Here is an 18,752-nt window from a genome sequence, read left to right as displayed (position 1 = left end):
TGTATCCCCAGTGCTAAGCACATAGTAGGTGCTTCATAAATTCTTACTGACTGCCTGTCTGCCTGGTTCTGTTTTGGAAATGCTATTCCCCATCTGACTTCCTTCTTCCCCTGAAAAATTTCCTACTGTCTCTGGGACAAGACACAAAGTCAATAAACATCAAAGTTGGATGAGACCTTAGAACAAGGGATTTCAGAGCCAGGAAAAACCCTAGAGGTCACCTACTCCAGTCCCTTCATTTTACAGATGAGAAAGGTAAGAAGCAGAAGTGATGACTCAGCTTGAGTTGGGCTCTGGGCCCCATCTCCACATCACCCAGGTGCCCAGAGCTCCTTAAGAGGAGGTCCCTTAAGAGGAGGCCATTCATTCATTCATTCATCAAGCATTTATTAAATCTCTACTGTGTGCCAGACATTAGGCTAGCTCTGCATACAAAAAGCCAAAAAAAGGTGCTTCTCCTTAAGGGACTCACATTCTCTCAGAAGAGTAATAGGAACACAGATGGGCAAACGCAGAATACATACAAACTAAATACAACATAATAGTGGAGGCATATGCATAGTTGGAGCAATGCCAAGGCAAGACTTCATGTTTTGCAGACCTCATGGCACCAAGGGAATCCTTGGGATGCTGGGTCCCAAGGGACTAGTACGGTTCATGGGGCTGGAGTGAGCAAGGACAGCTCACGTGTACTTCAAGATCCCCTCCCAGAAAGACACATACGACCAGAAGAAGGAAAGATGGGGAAAGGGGGAAAAATAGAGTGAGTGAGATAAAGACTTTCTACATGCTGAAATCATAAAAGCAGGCTTCCTGAGCTACAGGGAACCTCAGCACTTAATTCACATATGGCGAAAGGCCTAGCTCTTACAGCAGCTTGCTGTCACCAAGCACCCCAACAGCCTAGAGAATGAAAAATGACAATTCTCCCATCATTCCTGTGAAGCCTTCCCGACTGCAGCCCCGGTGATCTTTCCTCTCTCTGAACTCTCGTGGTATTTATATAGCCTGTGCCACACGGTAAACACTTGAATAGCAGTATCCACCTCCTACAGGAAACCTTTCCTGATCCCCATAGGTTGCTAGTGTCTCCCCTGCCATCCCTCAAAATAACCACATATATTGTATATATTTTGTCCACATAGCACATATACTTCTTTTCTCTTCTATAGAAGGTAAGCTGCATGAGGGCAAAGACCGCTCCATTTCTGTTTTCGTACCCCTAGAACAGAGGCCACATGTGACCTCCGAAGCCAAAGTCCTCCACCCCTGTCCTGGAGCCTAGTACAGTCCTTAGGAAGGGGCCTAATAAATGCTTATTGATTAATTAATTCTTTAGCTGCTTCCTAAGCAAGATTCTAACCCCAGGAGAACAGGAACTTTGGGTCTCATACTTGCTTGTCTTCCTCAAAGCCTAAAGGACAGTGGAGAGTAAACAGCAAATTCTCAATAAATATGATGAATCATATGCCATGTTAGAACCTGAAGGGGTCTTGGCTATTTCCTAGCCCAGGAGCTCTTAACCCAGGATGTTTGAAGTTGTTGTGCAATACTTTGATAACTGCACTTCAATATAATTGGTTTCCTTTGTAATTCTGTTTATTGTATTTCATGTATTTAAAAACATTATTGTAAGAAGGTGTCCATGGGCTTCACCAGATCATCCAAAGGGTCCATCACATACACACACACACACACACACACACACACACACACACACACACAAATTAAGAGCCTCTGTTCTAGCCCAACTCCCTTACTTTACAGATGGGGAAATGAGGCCCAGAAAAGGGAGATTATTTGCCCAAAGTCAAGGAGCCAATTAATGTCAGAGCCAGGAGTAGAACCCAGACCTCTTGACATTCAGTGTGGTTCTCTTTCCATTATGTCATGCTTGTTAAATTGAATTACTGAACTCCCTCCACCCCCACTATTGAGCCCAACACCTCGAACACACTAAACTCCAGGCATAAGGGCTCATGGTTCCTCCTTTCCTCTCCCAGTTCAGCTCTACAAGTTAATGGAAAGAAGCCATATAGACATTATCGGCCAGGTCCTTCTCCCTCTCAAGGCCATGCTTCTCACTCATTGACTTTGTCAGAGATGCCCATTCCCTTGTTCTAGGCTCAAAGTTTCCAGGCAGCTACGGTCAGGAAGATGCTGGGAGCCGGCCAACTCCAAAAACGGCATAGGCCAGAGAACAAGCCAAACAGCTCTCCAGTGGTGGAAGGCAGAGAGGGGTTAAGGGATAATTCCATCTGCTTTCCAGAGTACTTCTACAAACAGAGGAGTTTGTGGCCTCAGCAATTTCTAAGATGCTTATGGCCACTGGGCAGGGTTACATAACCTGCCTCAAGTGGGCAAGGGGAATCCCTCGTGTGGCTAGAAAAGTGGGCAGAGTTCCCAGCGCTCCAGGTTCCTGTTGCCCCCTCCACATCCAGACAATGTGCTCTGTCCTGGGCACATATCCCCTCTGTTACTCAACCCTTCCCTCTGGCCCGTGCAATATAACTAGGGGCCAGTAGGGGAAGTGATTAAAATTTGCCAAATTCCAGAGTCCCTTTCAGGATACTGGCGGCCATACAACCTAGTCAAAAGGCCGGGGGAAGGAAGGACATCCATCTCTCTCTTCTTCCTCCTCCCCGGAAAGAGGGGCATGCATGATCCTGCTGCATCTTGCAGACATCCATGCAGGGTCTAGGAGCAGGGCTCTGAACTCTCATGTAATACATCTGGGCTGGCAGGAGGCCCAGGGGCCGCTCTGGGGACAGCTACAGTCAGTTATGACCCAATTCCTGGCCCTAGCCTGATGCCGGGAAAAGTAACAGAATGTAGGTTCCTCTACCATCTCGGTCAGAACACTGAACTAGTGCAAACAGAAACAGGGTAGCAACACCTTCTAGCAGAGGAGGGGATGATGTTAAAAAATGGGGGCCCCACACCCCGAAGATCAAAGGCTCACCCAAGTGGTGAAGAACACTGAATCCTTTTGTGACTTTCCCAGCTCATAAAATCAAATGATATACCAAGTCCTAGCCCATATGACCTTCTCAAAAACTACAGGCCTCAAGGCCCTGAGCCGAGCAGAGCTAAATTCTCCCCCATGCCTTGGGGAAATCTAGAAAAGTGTGAGAATGGAAAAGGAACCATGAGTTTCCTTCCGTATGTGCATTTGTCTGTCTGCGTGTAGGTAATATCCATGCATGTGTGAGAGAACATCTGGATTTGTTTAAGGTCTTTTCTCGGCAGGAGTTAAGGAAGGAGCCTGGCACAGGCACTGCAGAGAATTCTAGCAGGTCCCATGCCAATCAGATCCTGATCCAGAAATAAGATTTTATTTTCCTGTTGGCTCAAGATGGATCATTCAAAGCTCCTAGGCCCTCTGGCCCCACCTGCAACAAGGGACCCTGGGCCAAAGTGGCATACACCAGGTGAGTTGTTGCCCAGGGGGTCCCCCAGCAGGGGTGGCAATCTTGCCTAAACTCTATTAGGTGGGGACGGAGGCGAAATGCAGTGCAGAGGAAAGGATCGAGATATTCCAGCTGATATCGTTGGAGATGGTCATGGCAAAGGAGGCTAAGCAAGCTGCGTGGATGAATAGGGGTCAGTCCAGAGATACAAGAATTAAGAAGTGCACGCTCTACACACTATGACCCCTAGAAGTCTGACTCTACAATCCACCTCCTGTCTGACTACGGAGGCAAGGGTGCTCCAAGGAGAACAAGAACTATTCTCTGGGTCTGTCCCCCACCCTCACCCCCACCCCGCTATTCTCCCTTCATTAACAGAAAATGCCTGTGTAGCCCAGAAGAAGACATATGACCTTGACGGATGCTCCTCTGGCCCCTTTCCCAGCTTTGGCTGTGCGCATCTGGCTTGGGTGCCTTGAGAGACGGCGCCTAGGCGGTCATACCTTACTCAGACAGAAGCAGCTTCTGGGCTTGACACAGGCAGTCTGGCTGGCCCCACTCATAGTGGCCACAACTAGCGGTGGCTTAACAGCACACCAAGCCAGGCTGAGAGGTCTGACATGATTGGTCTACTTGGATTCAGCTGCCAGGATCTCAACGCTGCTTAGTGGTGGTGATGAGACATCATGCGTGCACTGTAAAACCTCCCTAAGGCCGGCTAACATGAAGAGAGAGTCCATTCTGAGTAAGCAAAATATCTACATTTGCTGAAAGTTATATTAGGTACAACTGTGCTTTTGTGGTCATTAGTCTTCTTTTTTTTTTAAGGGAAATCAATTTTACTACTTTTTAAAAAGTACTCTATAGGAAATGGAACTGAGTGAACCAAAGTATTGTGTTAAGTTGAGTTCCTTCAGAGGTTTCCATAAATGAGCAGAACAGGACAATTTAAAATTAAGATAGCAACTGTTTGGAAATAAAGCTGTGTCTAGCAAACAGCCTAAGTAGGCTTATATTCCTCCCCCTCCACTCCCACGATCCTGTACTTTGCCACATTAAACTTTCCAAGAACAAAAGTAAACGCTAGCCTTCCATCTATAAGAATTATCGCCACTTTGGAAATAGTGGGATGTCCCCTCTTTTACTGTAGAATCATCATCCCCCTTCCCGCTACTTACATAGACTTTGTTCCAGTTCAGGCCCTCATGGGCTTCTTATCTGTACTACTGTAATGGGTTGCTAATTGCTCTCCCTCTTTTCCATCTCTCCTCTCTCCAATCCCTCCTCCATATGCTTTCCCGATTGATGCCACCAAAACACAAGCCGACCATTCCTTCCCCCAACATGCTCCCTCCCCAACTTAAAAATCCGCAATGGCACCTTATTATCTTAAGGAACAACTACAGTCTAGCCCTTAAGAATCCACAACCTAGCTCAATGTTTACCTTTCCAGTCTTATTTAACATTCTTCTTTCCATGAAAACTGGCCTGTTACTTCTTCCCGTTCCAACAGCTGCCTCCATGTCTTTACTCAGCTGGTCTCCCCTGTCTGGTATGCACTCCCTCCCCTCTGTCTGCAGAGTCCCCAGCATCCCTCAAAATGTGGCTCATGTTCCATCCCCCCACTCAAGGCCTTTCTTTATCACTCCCATTGTCCGTAACTCTGGTCATTACTTGACCTTCTTCTGCATGTGCTTTCTGTGTTTTCCTCAGTATGCATGATGTATCCTGACTTCCTCTCCTCCAACCCAGTAGAACACAGGAAAAAACTGTTTTGTTTGGGGTTTGTGTCCCCAGCACCTAGCACAGTGCTTTGTATGTGACAGCTACTTAATAAATGTTTGATGGATTGAATGAGGTCAACCCCAAGAAATACTTCCTTTTTCTGGTGCTGAGGATATTTTAACTTCCCTAATCCTTGGGACATATGACTGTCTCGCATTCTTAAGTTGACGCACAGCTTTTCATGTCATCCCCTCAATTCCACTACCGTCTTTCTGGCACAAAACATTTAGGGGTCTGTTCAGGCAACCCTTAGAAATCACAGCTGGGAGAGGTAGGCATGGCATAGTGGATAAAAAGCTGACCTCAAGTCTGTCCTCTGAAACACCCTGGTTGTGTGATCCTGGGCAAGTCACAACCTGCTTGCTACTTTCTAAGATTCTCTTTCAGAGGAGGTATCAACCTGCATGGGTACAAAGGTTCCCTCATTCAAGGTTTCCCTGCATCAGTGAAATTGCAGCTCCAGCCCCCATCCCAACATAGGGATGGGCTATGTATGCTTGTCATCCAAGGAACAGCCTCCCAAATTCAGAGAGGCTTAGATTAGCTTCGAGGGGATGGACTTTTTAGCCACAGCAATTCTTTTTTTTAATGCTTTCTTTGTTTTGTTTTGGGGTTTTTTTGTTTTGTTTTGTTTTAGGCAATTGGGGTTAAGTGACTTGCCCAGAGTCACACAGCTAGTAAGTGTCAAAAGCATTTGGTCTGAGGCCGGATTTGAACTCAGGTCCTCCTGACTTTAGGGCCAGTGCTCTATCCACTGTGCCACCTAGCTGCCCCAAATGAAGTCTTGAGTATGTGACCTTTTTTTTTTCTTATCTAGGCAATGAGGTTAAGTGACTTGCCTAGTAAGTGTTAGAGGCCAGATTTGAACTCACGTCCTCCTGACTCCAGGGCTGGTGCTCTATCCACTGTGCCACCTAGCTGCCCCAAGCCACAGCAATTCTTAAAGACCTTTTGCTAACTTAGAGAAGAGAGGGTGCAGACTTAGGAAGTCATGGATCACTGAACTACTGAAGAGAAATAGCATACATAGCATCACAGAAAGAGGAATTGATTCTGAGTTGGAAGACCTGGATTCAAAGTCCAGCTTTGTCATTTACTACCAATGTGACATTTAGGGCAAGGCACAGGTATCTTTCAGGGCTTCATTTTCTTCTCCTGAAAATCAAGGGGATTAGACTGAATGGAATTTTATATTCAGCTTTATATCTATGATCTATTCAAGTGCTGTTGGTGATGGTGGTAGTTACTATTAATAGACAAGGACAGAGAAATCATATAATCAGAGCATAACAACATTTCAGAACTAGGAGTGATCTTCAGCATCAGTCTCAGCTCTCTCATTTTGAAGAAATAACTGAGGCCCAGAATAATTAAATGGATGGCTTGCCAGAGATCATACAGTTAGCTACCTCTGCACTACGAGGTCACCTCTGGGGTGCCACATTCTATATCGAGCAGCCCTGTATCAACCATGAGTCTGGCTCTCAGTGAGGCTGCTTGTACACAATTGCTTGGGCTCTGATTTCCTGTCCTTATTTCTAATCTGACTGTGTCCTTCTGTCTGGTTGCTCTGTGCTCTCTGATGGAAACAGCCTCCATCTCTGGCCAAAATGAGGAACAAGGAAGAGGATTATCCTTCTTTGGTCTGATGCTCTTCCATCAGAAGAATTTGTTCTCTGAGCCAAAAGAGTGGGTTCAGCTCCCTACCAGTGGGCATCCAGCCATGAGGTCTCTTAATTTCCATCCCCACCCAGGTTCTGGGGAAACTGGGGGTACTCTTCAGCTAATTGATGACCAGTAGAGCCAGAAGAGGACCTGAGAGAGGCACCTTCCCCCTTCACAGATTCCCCAAGTGCAGTGCCACGTTTCACAGAAGCAGAGGACGAGTCCTTTTTCCTTCTATTGTAGACTCAAAGGCATCAGTAGGAGCCTCCAGACAGCCTAGGACAGTGGAAAGGGCATGGGATTTGAAGTTGGAGGACCACGTTCAAATTCTCATTTTGCTGCTTACCACCTATGTGACTTTAGGCAAGACACTTAACCTCTCTGGGCCTCAATTTCCTAAACTATAAAATGAGAGGGATGGGTTTAATGACTCCTTTTTTAAAAAATTTTAATTAATTTGTTTTTAATTTTCAACATTCACTTCCATAAGTTTTTTTTGGTCTTTGACAGCTTTATTCTTTTTTGATATTTCTTTTTATTTATTAATTTCTTTTTATTTATCAACAATCACTTCCATAAGCTTTTGAGTTTTTAATTTTTCTCACCCCTCCCTCCCCACCTCCCTTCCCAAGATAGCACACAATCTGATACAAGCTATACATATACATTCCTATTAAACATATTTCCACATTAGTCATGTTGTAAGGAAAAATTAGAACCAATAGGAGGAACCACCAGAAAGAGGAAACAAAACACAACAGAAGTAAAAAAAAAAAAAAAGCAAATAGTATGCTTTGATCTGCATTCAAACTCCATAGTGCTTTCTTTGGATGTGGACAGCATTTTCCAGGTTTGATGACTTCTAAGGTCCCTTCCAGCAATAAGTCCATGAGCTTATAAGCCCCCACCTCCAGGCAGGCCAACCTTCAAACCTTTCCAGACTTAAGAAGGTCTATCCTACTTCCCTTTGGCAGGAGACCACAAGAACTCCTCAGAGAACTCATGCCTAGGGCTATAAAGCTCCTCTCCTCAGAGAATGGCAATGCCTCAAGAAGAGTCTTCCTTGGCAATCTCTCTCCCATCCATCCCCTCTTTTCTGGTGTTACTGCCACTTGCCTAGACCAGGCTCCTCATCTCCACGCCAAGACTAGTACCATAGCCTACTAGAATAGTGTCTCTGCTTCTGATCTCTTTCCCTCCTATCTAATTTATACTTCACTTCCAGATTAATCTGGTTGTCTAGTTCTAACCACTGCACTCTCTTGCTCAAAATATCTAATGCTTGGCTCTCTACTATCTATAAGAAAAAGTCTTAGTGTGGTATTCAAGGCCAGACTTTATTTCTCACCATTTTCCAATATGATCCCCATCCTCCAGTCAAACTGAACTATTTATCAGTTTGTTTGTTTTTTTTTAACATGTCCTGTGCTTTCCTGCTTCCTCTGGAATGCTCTCCCCCTAAATCCTTGCCTACTGAAATTCTACCTGTCTTTCAATACCCAGATCAAATGCCACCTTCAGTTAGAAATCATCTTATTTTTTAATATCATAAAAAACATCTACCTAAAACTAAAAACATTATATGCAATAGGGATACACTAAAACGTCTTTCAGTAAATATGGGAGTGAAGCAAGGATGCCCACTCTCTCCACCATTGTTGTTCTGGAAATGCAAACAACAGCAGTGAGACAAGAGAAAAGAATTAAAGGAATACTAATACGTATAGAAGAGACAGGCTTAACTTCTTAAAATCTAGCCACTGCTTAGATTCTTATAATCTAGCCATTGCTCAGATTCTTATAATCTAGCCACTAGCTCACTAATGTTTAGACCCCTTAAGAGTCTGCCCAGTATGACGGATGTTCTAATAAACCTTGTCTTTGGCTGAAAAAAAAAAGTATAGAAGAGATAAAATTATCCCTATTTGCTGATGACATGATAGTTTACTTAGAAAACTTCAATCGACAAAGATATTAATTAAGACAATCATCAACTTCAGCAAAGTTACAAACCATAAAATAAATCCTCAAAAATCAACAGCCTTTTTATACAATAACAAAACATGAGCAGCAATAATAGAAAAGGAAATTCCATTCCAAATAATTACAAAATGCATAAAATACCAGGGGATCAACCACCCAAAGCATACAAAAGACATATAGATTCAATTACAAAGCACTCCTAAAAGAAACAAAGAACAACCTGAATAGTTGAAGGCATGTTCAGTGCTCATGGCTAGGCTGTGCCAATATAATAAACATGACAATGCTACCAAAATTAATTTATATGTTCAATGCTACATCAATCAAATTACCAAGGGGATGATTTATAGAATTAGATTAAAAAAATTCATTTAGAAAAACAAGAAATCTAGAATATTAAGGGAAATGATGAAAAGAAGTAAGAACGAAGGGGAAATAGCACTTTCAGACCTCAACTTATATTACAAAGCAGCAGTCATCAAAACCATCTGGTATTAGTTAAAGAATAGAGAGATCAATGGAACAGACTAGGCCTGGGAGATTCAGAAACAATAAAATTCAATAATCCAATGTTTGATGAAGTGGAAAACAGAAGTTACCCTACAGAAAAACTTCCTATTGGATAAAAACTGCTGAGAAAACTGGAAAGCATTCTAGCAGAAGCTAGGCTTATACTAACACCTTACACCACACACCATAATACTATATATAACATTCTATATGGATACATGACCTTGATATTAAAAATCATACCATAAAACAATTAGAAGAGGAACACATCATATACCTTTCACAGCTATGGCTAGAAGATGAATTCTTAACAAAACAAGAGATAGAGGCAATTTTAAAAAATAAAATAGATAACTGGTTACTTGAAACTGAAAAGCTTCTGCACTGACAGCATCAATGAATCTAGAATAAGAAGGGAAGTGATAAAATTGGGGAAAATCTTCTTATTGAATTTTTCTGATAAAGGCTTGGTATCAAGATATAGAAACATACACACACACACACACACACACACACACACACACATACACACAGATATGCCATTCTCCAATAGATAAATAGTCAAAAGATACTAACAAACGGTTCTCAAGAAAAGAATTGTAAAGTATTCGTAGCCATATGAAAAAATGCTCCAAATCACAAATAATAAGAGAAATGCAAATCAAAACAATGCTGAGGTTTCATCTCACATACTGCAATTTGGCAAAAATGCCCAAAAAATGGCTACAGTCAATGTTGGAAGGATTGTGAGGAGATCAGCACATTAATGCCTTGTTGGTGGAGCTGTGGAGTGGAATAACCATTTTGGAAAGCTATTTGGAATCATGTGAATAAACTGACTAAAATGTCAGTTTGAACCAGAGGCTCAATTACTGAGCTTAAACTTTAACCCAAGGAAGCCATTGATGAGAAAAAAAGTGCCATTATACTCTAAAATATTTAGAGCAGTACTTTTTGTGATAGCTAAGAATTGGAAATAAAATATGTACCTCTCAGTTGAGGAATAGCTAAACAGATGATGGTACATGAATTCAATGGAATATTACTGTGCCATAAGAAATGATGAATATGACAAATACAGAGAAGTGCAAAAAAATCTATATGAACTGATGCAGAGGGAAGTACGAACAGCCAAGATAACAATATATACAGTGACTACAATAGTGTAAAAATGGAAAGAAAAACAGCACATGAAAAATTAAAAATAAACATGACAAAATTATAAAGATCAAGTAGTACTTGAATGAAGAGATATGGAACACACCCCAACCCATCCCTTCATGGAGGTGGGAGGTCTACAGGTATTACATATTGCATGTATTTTCAGACTTTTTCAATGTATCATCAGTTGTACTGATTTTTTTTTTCCTCTCTCAAAATATATTATTTTTCATACGGGATGGCTCTCTGGCAGGGGCAGGGAGAAGGATACATGGGATACTTTGGTGATATAAGAAATAGAAAATATCAACAAAACTTATTTTTAAAAAAAGAAATCAAATTCTATACTTTTTTAAAAGCTTGTATCACTCCTATGGCATTTATCATATTTTGTTTTATATTGTATTTATATACTTATATACATATCATGTCTTCCCCTGCCAGACTGTAATGGAGGACAGAAATTATGTCTTATATCTGCATTCCCTGCAATATCTAGCATTAAGGAATTGTATACAGTTGGCACTTAATAAGTATTTGTAGGTATCTTATCTTCGCTTCTACATTGTAAGCTCCTTGATAGAAGAAACTGTGCTTTATTAATCTATACATCCCCCAAGTTACCTAGTATAGGGTCTTGTATACAGTAGGCATTTAATAATTATGTATAAGTATCTTTTCCCCCTAACTAGACTGTAAGCTCCTTGAGGGCAGGGCCTTGTACACAATAGGTACTTAATCTTCCCCACTAGTCTTATCTTCCCCACTAGACTGCAAACTCTTTGAGGGCAGGGATCATTCTTTATTCATCTCTACAACCTCCACATTGCTTAGCATAAGGCTTTGCACATAGTAGTGATTTAACAAATATTTGTTGAATGAAAAAAAATTGATTCAATCCTACAAGCAATAAATATTTCCCATTTGCTGACAGTATGATCTCTAGACCGTAGGCTGCAGGCTGGATGTCATGAGTCAATCAATCAGATCTTACTTAGGCCATACACTGTGCTGGACACGTGGATACAGAGTCAAAAACAAAACTCCCTGTCCTCAGAGGGCTTGTCTATCATGGGAACTTTCCACATTTTCACAAGGGAGAAAAAGGGTTGCCACAACTCCCAGAGCCCAAAAGAGAAAACTGGCTCCAGGACCAGTATTTTGCACTCATTAGGAAAATGTGACTTCAAAAAGAAGTCTTATTACTAGAATTAGAGAATGTTAGTGCTGGAAGACCACAGAATGTCAGTGCAGGAAGACACACGAGCGCTAACACAGTGACATTTTACAAATGAGGAAAAGGAGACCCAGAAAAAGGAAGGGTGACTCAAAGTCTAGATAGCAGACAAGCCAGGACTAAAATCCCGATTTCCTAACTTCATACTATAAATAACTGGATAAGTTCAGTAAGTGCTTAGCCTGCACAAGCTGAAGCCACAAGGGACATGTGAGTCCTTAGAGAAAACTCCCATTTCCACGTCCACCAGGCTCCATGGTAAACTCTTCCCAGGAATCTCATTTTCCATGGCCTGGGGCAATTTTGCTACCAAAAATTAGAGCTAGCAAACAAGGTCCAAAGAACGTCAAGTGGACGTTCGCTTGCTCAGTAGGATAAAGGGCCATCAGGCCTCAGAAAGTCCCCTGCCTCTCCCCATCTGCAAAGCTACAAAGACAGAGAAGCTTTTTTGGAATCTTGCCAGGCCCTCCAAGCCAAGTTTTTCTAAAAACCACAAACCTGGATTCCTCATTAAAAAACTATAACACATTTTTTTTTTTTTTTACAGAAGAGACAATCATTTGGGAGGCCAGCTCTTCCCTTGGTGGCCTGACATGGTCTGGGGGAACAAAAATTCAATTTTCCCCTTAGCTTTAGAAGAGGTCGGAGTGACAAACCTTCTTAATTGGGGGATGGAGAGAAAACTTTTTAGCTGTTGGACTACAGTCACATAGCTCCCAGACAGTCACTTGGCCCCTCTCTCCAGGTGTCTAAGAAGCAAGACCTACCTTATGTGATGCAGTGTGATTTCAGAATACCTACCTGCCCTCAAATATCTTTCCAACTGGCTTGAAATCCCTGTGAAAGTTGCTCCTTTGGGTTAGGTACTATCTCCCAAAGGCCCAGCTAAAATGTAGATACAGTGTCCAGCCGGGGGGAGACATTAGTCCATATTCCCTGTTGTCACTTTCCTGCTGATTAATGCTATAGAAGGAGCAGTGCCCTACTATGAAGGAAACCCAGGGCCTGTTCCCAGCCCTATGACTTAACTAGCTGCAAGACCCTGAGAAAGTCTCTCAACCTTGTAAGGCTGCAGTTATCTCATCTATTCTAATTCTTGGTCTGCCACTAACCACCGGATGACCTTGCAGTCAAGTCAATTCATTTCCTTAGACTTCATATGAGGAAAATATGTAAAATGAAGTGATTAGAAGAGATGATCTTTGAAAGTCCTTTGTAGCTACAATGTTCTATGTTCTAGGATTCCTTCCAGTTTTAATATTCTGAGTTCAAAGATCTCTTTCAACTCTGACATTCTTTGTTCTAAGGCCCCTTCCAGCTCTAACATTATATTCTAAGGCTCCACCAAGCTCTGACATTCTGTATTCTGTATTCTAAGGTTCTTCCCAGAGCTGACATTCTATGATTATGTGATTCAAATTCTGGAACCATTCCATATAGAGGAAAAATGGGAAGTAATTGTTCCCTCTATATAACCTTGGCTATCCTAACTCTTTACAGGTTCCCTACAGGAAATTATAGCATGGCCTTAACAGGAAGGATGATAAATCATATTCATGGTAAACTAAACTGCTTGATGTGCATGCCTTCTAAATGAAACAAACACCCCAAACCTAGAAAAGACTGATTAGTTCCAGTATGCAAAAGGGTGGAGGTGGGAGGTAATTAATCAATAAGAATGTTCCTAGGGAAAAGATTAATTGCCAACTTTGTCAGAAGGGAACTCAGTTACAACGCCCATGCTATTCCACTCACTAATAAGTAACAAAAAATTCCAAAACTCAAACTTTAAGAAGAAAAATCATTTTCTCTTAAATGATAGCCCTTCCTCCTCTATTCCACACTGTCTTCATATTCTACCACAGGATTTGGGTTTTTGACCCTCATGACCACCTTGCTACAGAGGGATGGACTTAATAATAAGGCTGTTTCTGGCCTTCAAATGCTGAATTCTGAAGGACATGAATTTCACAGAGCATATAAAAAGCCTGGCAAAGTCATACCAGGGGCCATTCTGATCACTTCTTTTGGAACCTACAGATATGAAATCATATGAAAAACATTAAATCATGTCAGAGACAGACAAAATAGATTTGCTGGCTATTAAAGCTGATTTTCTAGGGAACAATAAAGTTTATTTTCACAATCCTCAATGGTGATTCATGGCCCTAGGCACTTTAGATAAGAGGGATCCCCATGCCAGATACATCACAGGGATACTAATGGTGGGGTGAGTGGGTGGCTATCTTTCTGCAGCCAGTTTGAATTACCCCCCCCCAAACACAATCGCTGGACCCTGTACACCTGACAGCTATCCAATTGCTTCGAAGGCAAGAGTAGGGCTGGGCTCACACTGACTTTCTGGTTAGCTCTGTGCCAAGGACACCCAGATGGACTGTTTCAGTCCCCAAACCCTCTTGCTCATTCACAAAGTCTTATCAGCCAGAATTATCTGGCTGGTTACTTAAACTCTTGTAGGGCCAGTTGAAGCTCTCCATGAATTTAAAAAAAGAGGCCCAGAGACACAAAGAGATGAAGCACTGAATGGTGCTAGAAAGACAGCTCATCTGTCCAGGTACTCCAGTCTAGAATGCTCCAAATTTAATCCCATCCCATTCCCTCCACACCACCAAAAGAAGCTTGCTTCATTTCCTTTGACTCTTACTGCAAACAAATTATCATCACAGGATCGTAGGATTATAAATTCAGAGAAAGAGGAGACCTTAGAGGCCACTGAGTCCAGTCCTTCATTTCATAGATGAGGAACCTAGGACACAGAAAGGTGACTTGTCCAAGGTCACAAAATATCAGTGGAAGCATGTGAACCCAGGTCCTCTGATTCCAAGTCTAATCCTCTCTCTACTCCACCACTCTGCCTCTCCCAGAATCTGAGATAGAAAGAGCCTTAATGTATTAGGACATGGGATATCAGAGCTGAAAGGGGTCTCAACAGAGCTGGCAGCATATTGCAAGAACACCTAGTCCAATCCTCCCATCCCATAGATAAGAAAGTGATTCCAACAAACATTTTGCCCAAGGTCCCAAAGCAGGTTAAAGGGCTAGTACTAGATCCCTGTTCTCTGGGCCCACAATCTAATAATGCTCTCCCCACTACACCTGGCAGCCATTCACAGCAATAAACATCTCCCTACTGCATACTATGTTTAAGGCGCTATTCTAATTATCATCAATAGCATGGCTTCTTCCAGTCTCACTTGGAGTCAGACTTGGAGATTTCCTCCCATTTTAAGGGGAAAGAAGAGACTTTAGTTTGGTTCTGAGTAGGAGACTAGAATGGACTAAGGGATGGAAGGGAAAAGCCAATAGAACTGACCATCCTTGGAGTTGAGAAACTACTGCCTTTCATCCAGAAAGAGGAATTTCCCCTCTCCATACAATATCCTACGGAAAAAGTTTCCCTTCTTCCCAATTCCCCGGAATCCCAATGTCAGCACTTCCATGGAAGTCAGGCAGGCATAACTGTGGTCAATGTGGAAAATGCAGGTCCATTCCAGTATCTGGAGGCCAGAGCCTTGTTCTCTGCCTGCAGCAGAGCTGTGGTCAGTGCTGGGGAAGGGGGAGAGCAGCAGAGCCCTGCCAACAGCAATCAATCTCTCCCAGAGTCACAGACTCGGTGAATCTCAGAACTGAAAGAGACCTTGGACGTCAGCTGGAACAATTCTTTCATTTTACAGATGAAGAAACTGAAATCCAGCTCAATTGAGGGACTTGCCTGATGTCACACAATGAGTGAGCTGCACAGCTAGGGCTACTGCTCCTATCTCTTGCCTCTCAGTCCCAGGCTCTCTCTGCAGTCCCACTTTTCCTTTCCCCTACCCATGGGGCTGAGGCCTTCCCAAGAGCCCTCCCTTTATCAAACAGAATCCAAATCTAGCTCTTAGCACAGTATAAAACATTGGGTAGACACTTTATAAGTGTTTATTAAATGCAAATTTATGGGCTGGGATGGAGTTGAGGGAACCAGACAACCAGGAAAGTCATAGAATCCTATAGATATAGAAAGATATGGAGATCTGTATCTTTTTTAAATAAAAGTTTATTAATTAATTAATCAATTGACTTCCCTCATTGATTATTTCCAATTTATTCTGTACACAGCTTCTTTGTACATGTTTCTTGCGTGTTGTCTCTCCCATTAGACTGGGAAGTCCTTGAGAGCAGAGACAGCCTTTTTGTCTTTCTTTGTATCTCCAGTGCTTAGCTCAGTGCCTAACACATAATAGGTATCTGATCAATATTTGTTGGCTGGCTGACTTAACAGCCTTCTAGCTCAGTGGTTTTCAAAGTGGGGTAAAAATTTCTCAAAGAGTATGCAAAATAACCCATCTGGGGTTGTGGAGGAAATGGACAAAACCTGTGTTCTGTGATTTTAGATGAACTTTCTTCTCTCCCTTGTCCAACATTTTAAAGCCCTGTATCTCGGAATCTATAACAATGGCAGAGTCAGAGCTCTTTACATGGGAGGGGGACTAGACAGAATAGTTGGCCATCCAATCCCAGAGGACCACCAGTCTGGAATGTTCCTGCTTCTGGGGGGGAGGGGGGTTAAAGGTAGGGGAAAGGAAGGATGGATGAGGCTCTGACTGTTTTCGCATTCCAGGGAGAGATTCCAGCAGCAAATATAAATTACGGCTGGGAAAAAATATCCCAGACAGTGATAAGAAAAAGAGGGGAACAGCTGGAATGTATTGAGAAGGCCGTATCCTGAGTACGAGAATACATCCCTCAGAACTTGCTAAGAAACTCCAAGCAGAGACAATACATCTAGCGGAGGCTGCCTTGTTTACTGAAATCTGGTTAATGATTCGTAGAATGTCAGAGCTGATAGCGAACTCAAAGATCATCTAATCCATTTCACTGATGAAGAAACTGAGACCCTGAGGAGGGAAGTCACTGGCCTGAGAACATACAAGCACAGAGACAGCAAGAAGAGGTTCTCCAGTGAGAGAGGAGGAGCTTCCATAAGTACTAATATTCCCTTTCAAATCATCACTGAGAAGAAATGAATTCACAGGGCTACTGAATGCCTAGATTTTAAGTAAATTCTTTGAAGTCAAGGACCACACCCCATATCTCTTTGTACTTGAAGATCAGATCTGGGTTCTGACCCCAGCTTTCTCATTAAATCCTTATGTGTTCTTGAGCAAGTCACTTCCTTTCTCTGAGCCTTAGTTTTCCCATCTGGAAAATGAGATTGCTAGATGATCTTGTAAGCTCCTCCCAACTCAATTATATTAATTAATTTTGCGAAGCACCTATTTCCATTGCCATCACCAAAAGCAGTACTATGAATGTCCAATCCCTGCTGTTTCCTACAGCAGAAAAACCCCCAGCCTTCTCACTCTATCCAGCTGCCCAAGCTTACAGAACCAAATTAAGAAGAAGCAAATTAGCTTCTCCTTCTACCAGACTATGGCAGAAGATCCACTGGTTCTCTGTTGCATCTAAGACAAAATATAGACTCCTTAAGGTGGCATTTAAAGCCCTTCATATCTGGCTCCAGTCAACCTTGCCAGACCTTTCATTTTACTTTCCTTCACAGACCCTATGTTCCAATCAAATTGGCCTATTTGCTGTTCCCTGAACTCTACATTCCATTCCCTATCTACAAGTCTTTTCACATACCATCCTTCATGCCTGTAATGAATTCTCCTCCCCCTTTCCCCTCTTAAAAGTACCTCCAGTGGCCCACTATTGCTCCAGGAGCAAATACAAAATATTTGTTCGGCATTCAAAGCCCCTCCTAACCAATCCTCCTATGTTTCCAGTCTTCTTACACCTAATTCCCAACATACTCCTCAATCCAGTCACACTGGGCTCCTGGTTGTTTCATAAAAAAAAAACCAAACCATTCCATCTCTTCACTCTGGGCATTTTCTCTGGCTGTCTCCCACACCCAGATCACTGTCCCTCTTCTGCTCTGACTACTGGCCTCACTGGTTTCCTTTAAGTTCCCATTAAAATCCTGCTTTCTACAGGAAGCCTTCTCTAACCCCTCTTAATTCCGCTGCTTCCTCTCTTTTCATTATTTCCTCTTTATGCCATATATAGCTTACTTTGTACATATTTATTTGCATGTTGCCCCCCCTCCCATTGGATTGTAACCCCCTTGAGGGCAAGGATTGTCTGTTGCTTCTTTTGGTATCCCCAGCACTTAACACAGTGTTTGCTACATAGTAGACACTTAATAAATGTTGACTTATGATCGATTAGCTCCCTTCAGGGCTCAGCTCAGATACCATCCTATATAAAAAACCTTTTCCTGATCTCCTTGTCTTCTTAATCCTTCATCTCGTACTTAACTTTCTGCTTACAGATTTCACCCCTTCCCAACAGAATAGAAACTCAAGAGCAGAGACTGCTTTTTATTTTTTGTCTTTGTATCCCTAGGTACCCAGCACAGTGTCTTGCACATAGCAGGTGATTCATGCTTGTTGGCTTGGACTAAGCTCCTGGCTCAGTGAGCTAGTGAGAGGTACTTTCTGATATGGCACCCAATGTCATTACCCTACTACTAGAACATGTCTAGTCAAGTCTTTGCCTTTTGTCTCCTTTCCAGGGAAGAGGACTGGCAGTGCAGGGCAATATGACCAAGAAAAAGGCAATCACATGTAGAATTACACTGTATATCAGGAAAAACAGATCTAGACAGGTAGAAAAAACACAGGCTTAGGAAAAGAGAGACACATATGTATACACCTACACAGAGACAATACTCCTTCCCCATTTGCACCCCCCACACACACACACACATACAGGAAGGCTGGGAGAAAGGCCAGAGTAGACCAGAAATCAAAACTCTCCAAAAGGAATCATAGGAAATCCCCCCAAATTCTACCTTGCCAAGTCAGGCAAAAACAACTAGATTGTGGTATGGTTTGGTTTCATTCAACAAAATCTGCATAATAGACAAGGAAAAACTTTACCGGCCTACCCATCTTGCCCCTCTTGCCATGAACTCCAGGAGGCCCCTGTAAGGA

At 42.5% G+C, this 18,752-nt stretch overlaps 1 protein-coding gene across 3 annotated transcripts in view; it reads right to left on the bottom strand.

The window, feature by feature from the left end:
- COL27A1 (collagen type XXVII alpha 1 chain) overlaps window positions 1–18,752 on the bottom strand; it is a 242,693-nt gene that overhangs the window by 142,178 nt on the left and 81,763 nt on the right. For all 3 annotated transcript variants that reach the window (XM_020965661.2, XM_020965662.2, XM_020965665.2), the window contains exon 12: window positions 18,699–18,743. In XM_020965661.2, the coding sequence (XP_020821320.1) occupies window positions 18,699–18,743 (45 nt within the window). The remainder of the gene's footprint in view (window positions 1–18,698; window positions 18,744–18,752) is intronic.

This window comes from Phascolarctos cinereus, unplaced genomic scaffold, assembly GCF_003287225.1.
Source record: "Phascolarctos cinereus isolate Bilbo 61053 unplaced genomic scaffold, phaCin_HiC Scaffold_2;HRSCAF=192, whole genome shotgun sequence".
Classification (NCBI taxonomy): domain Eukaryota; kingdom Metazoa; phylum Chordata; class Mammalia; order Diprotodontia; family Phascolarctidae; genus Phascolarctos; species Phascolarctos cinereus.
The sequence above is the reverse complement of the archived record's forward strand: the minus strand, read 5'-3'. Positions and strand labels throughout refer to the sequence as shown.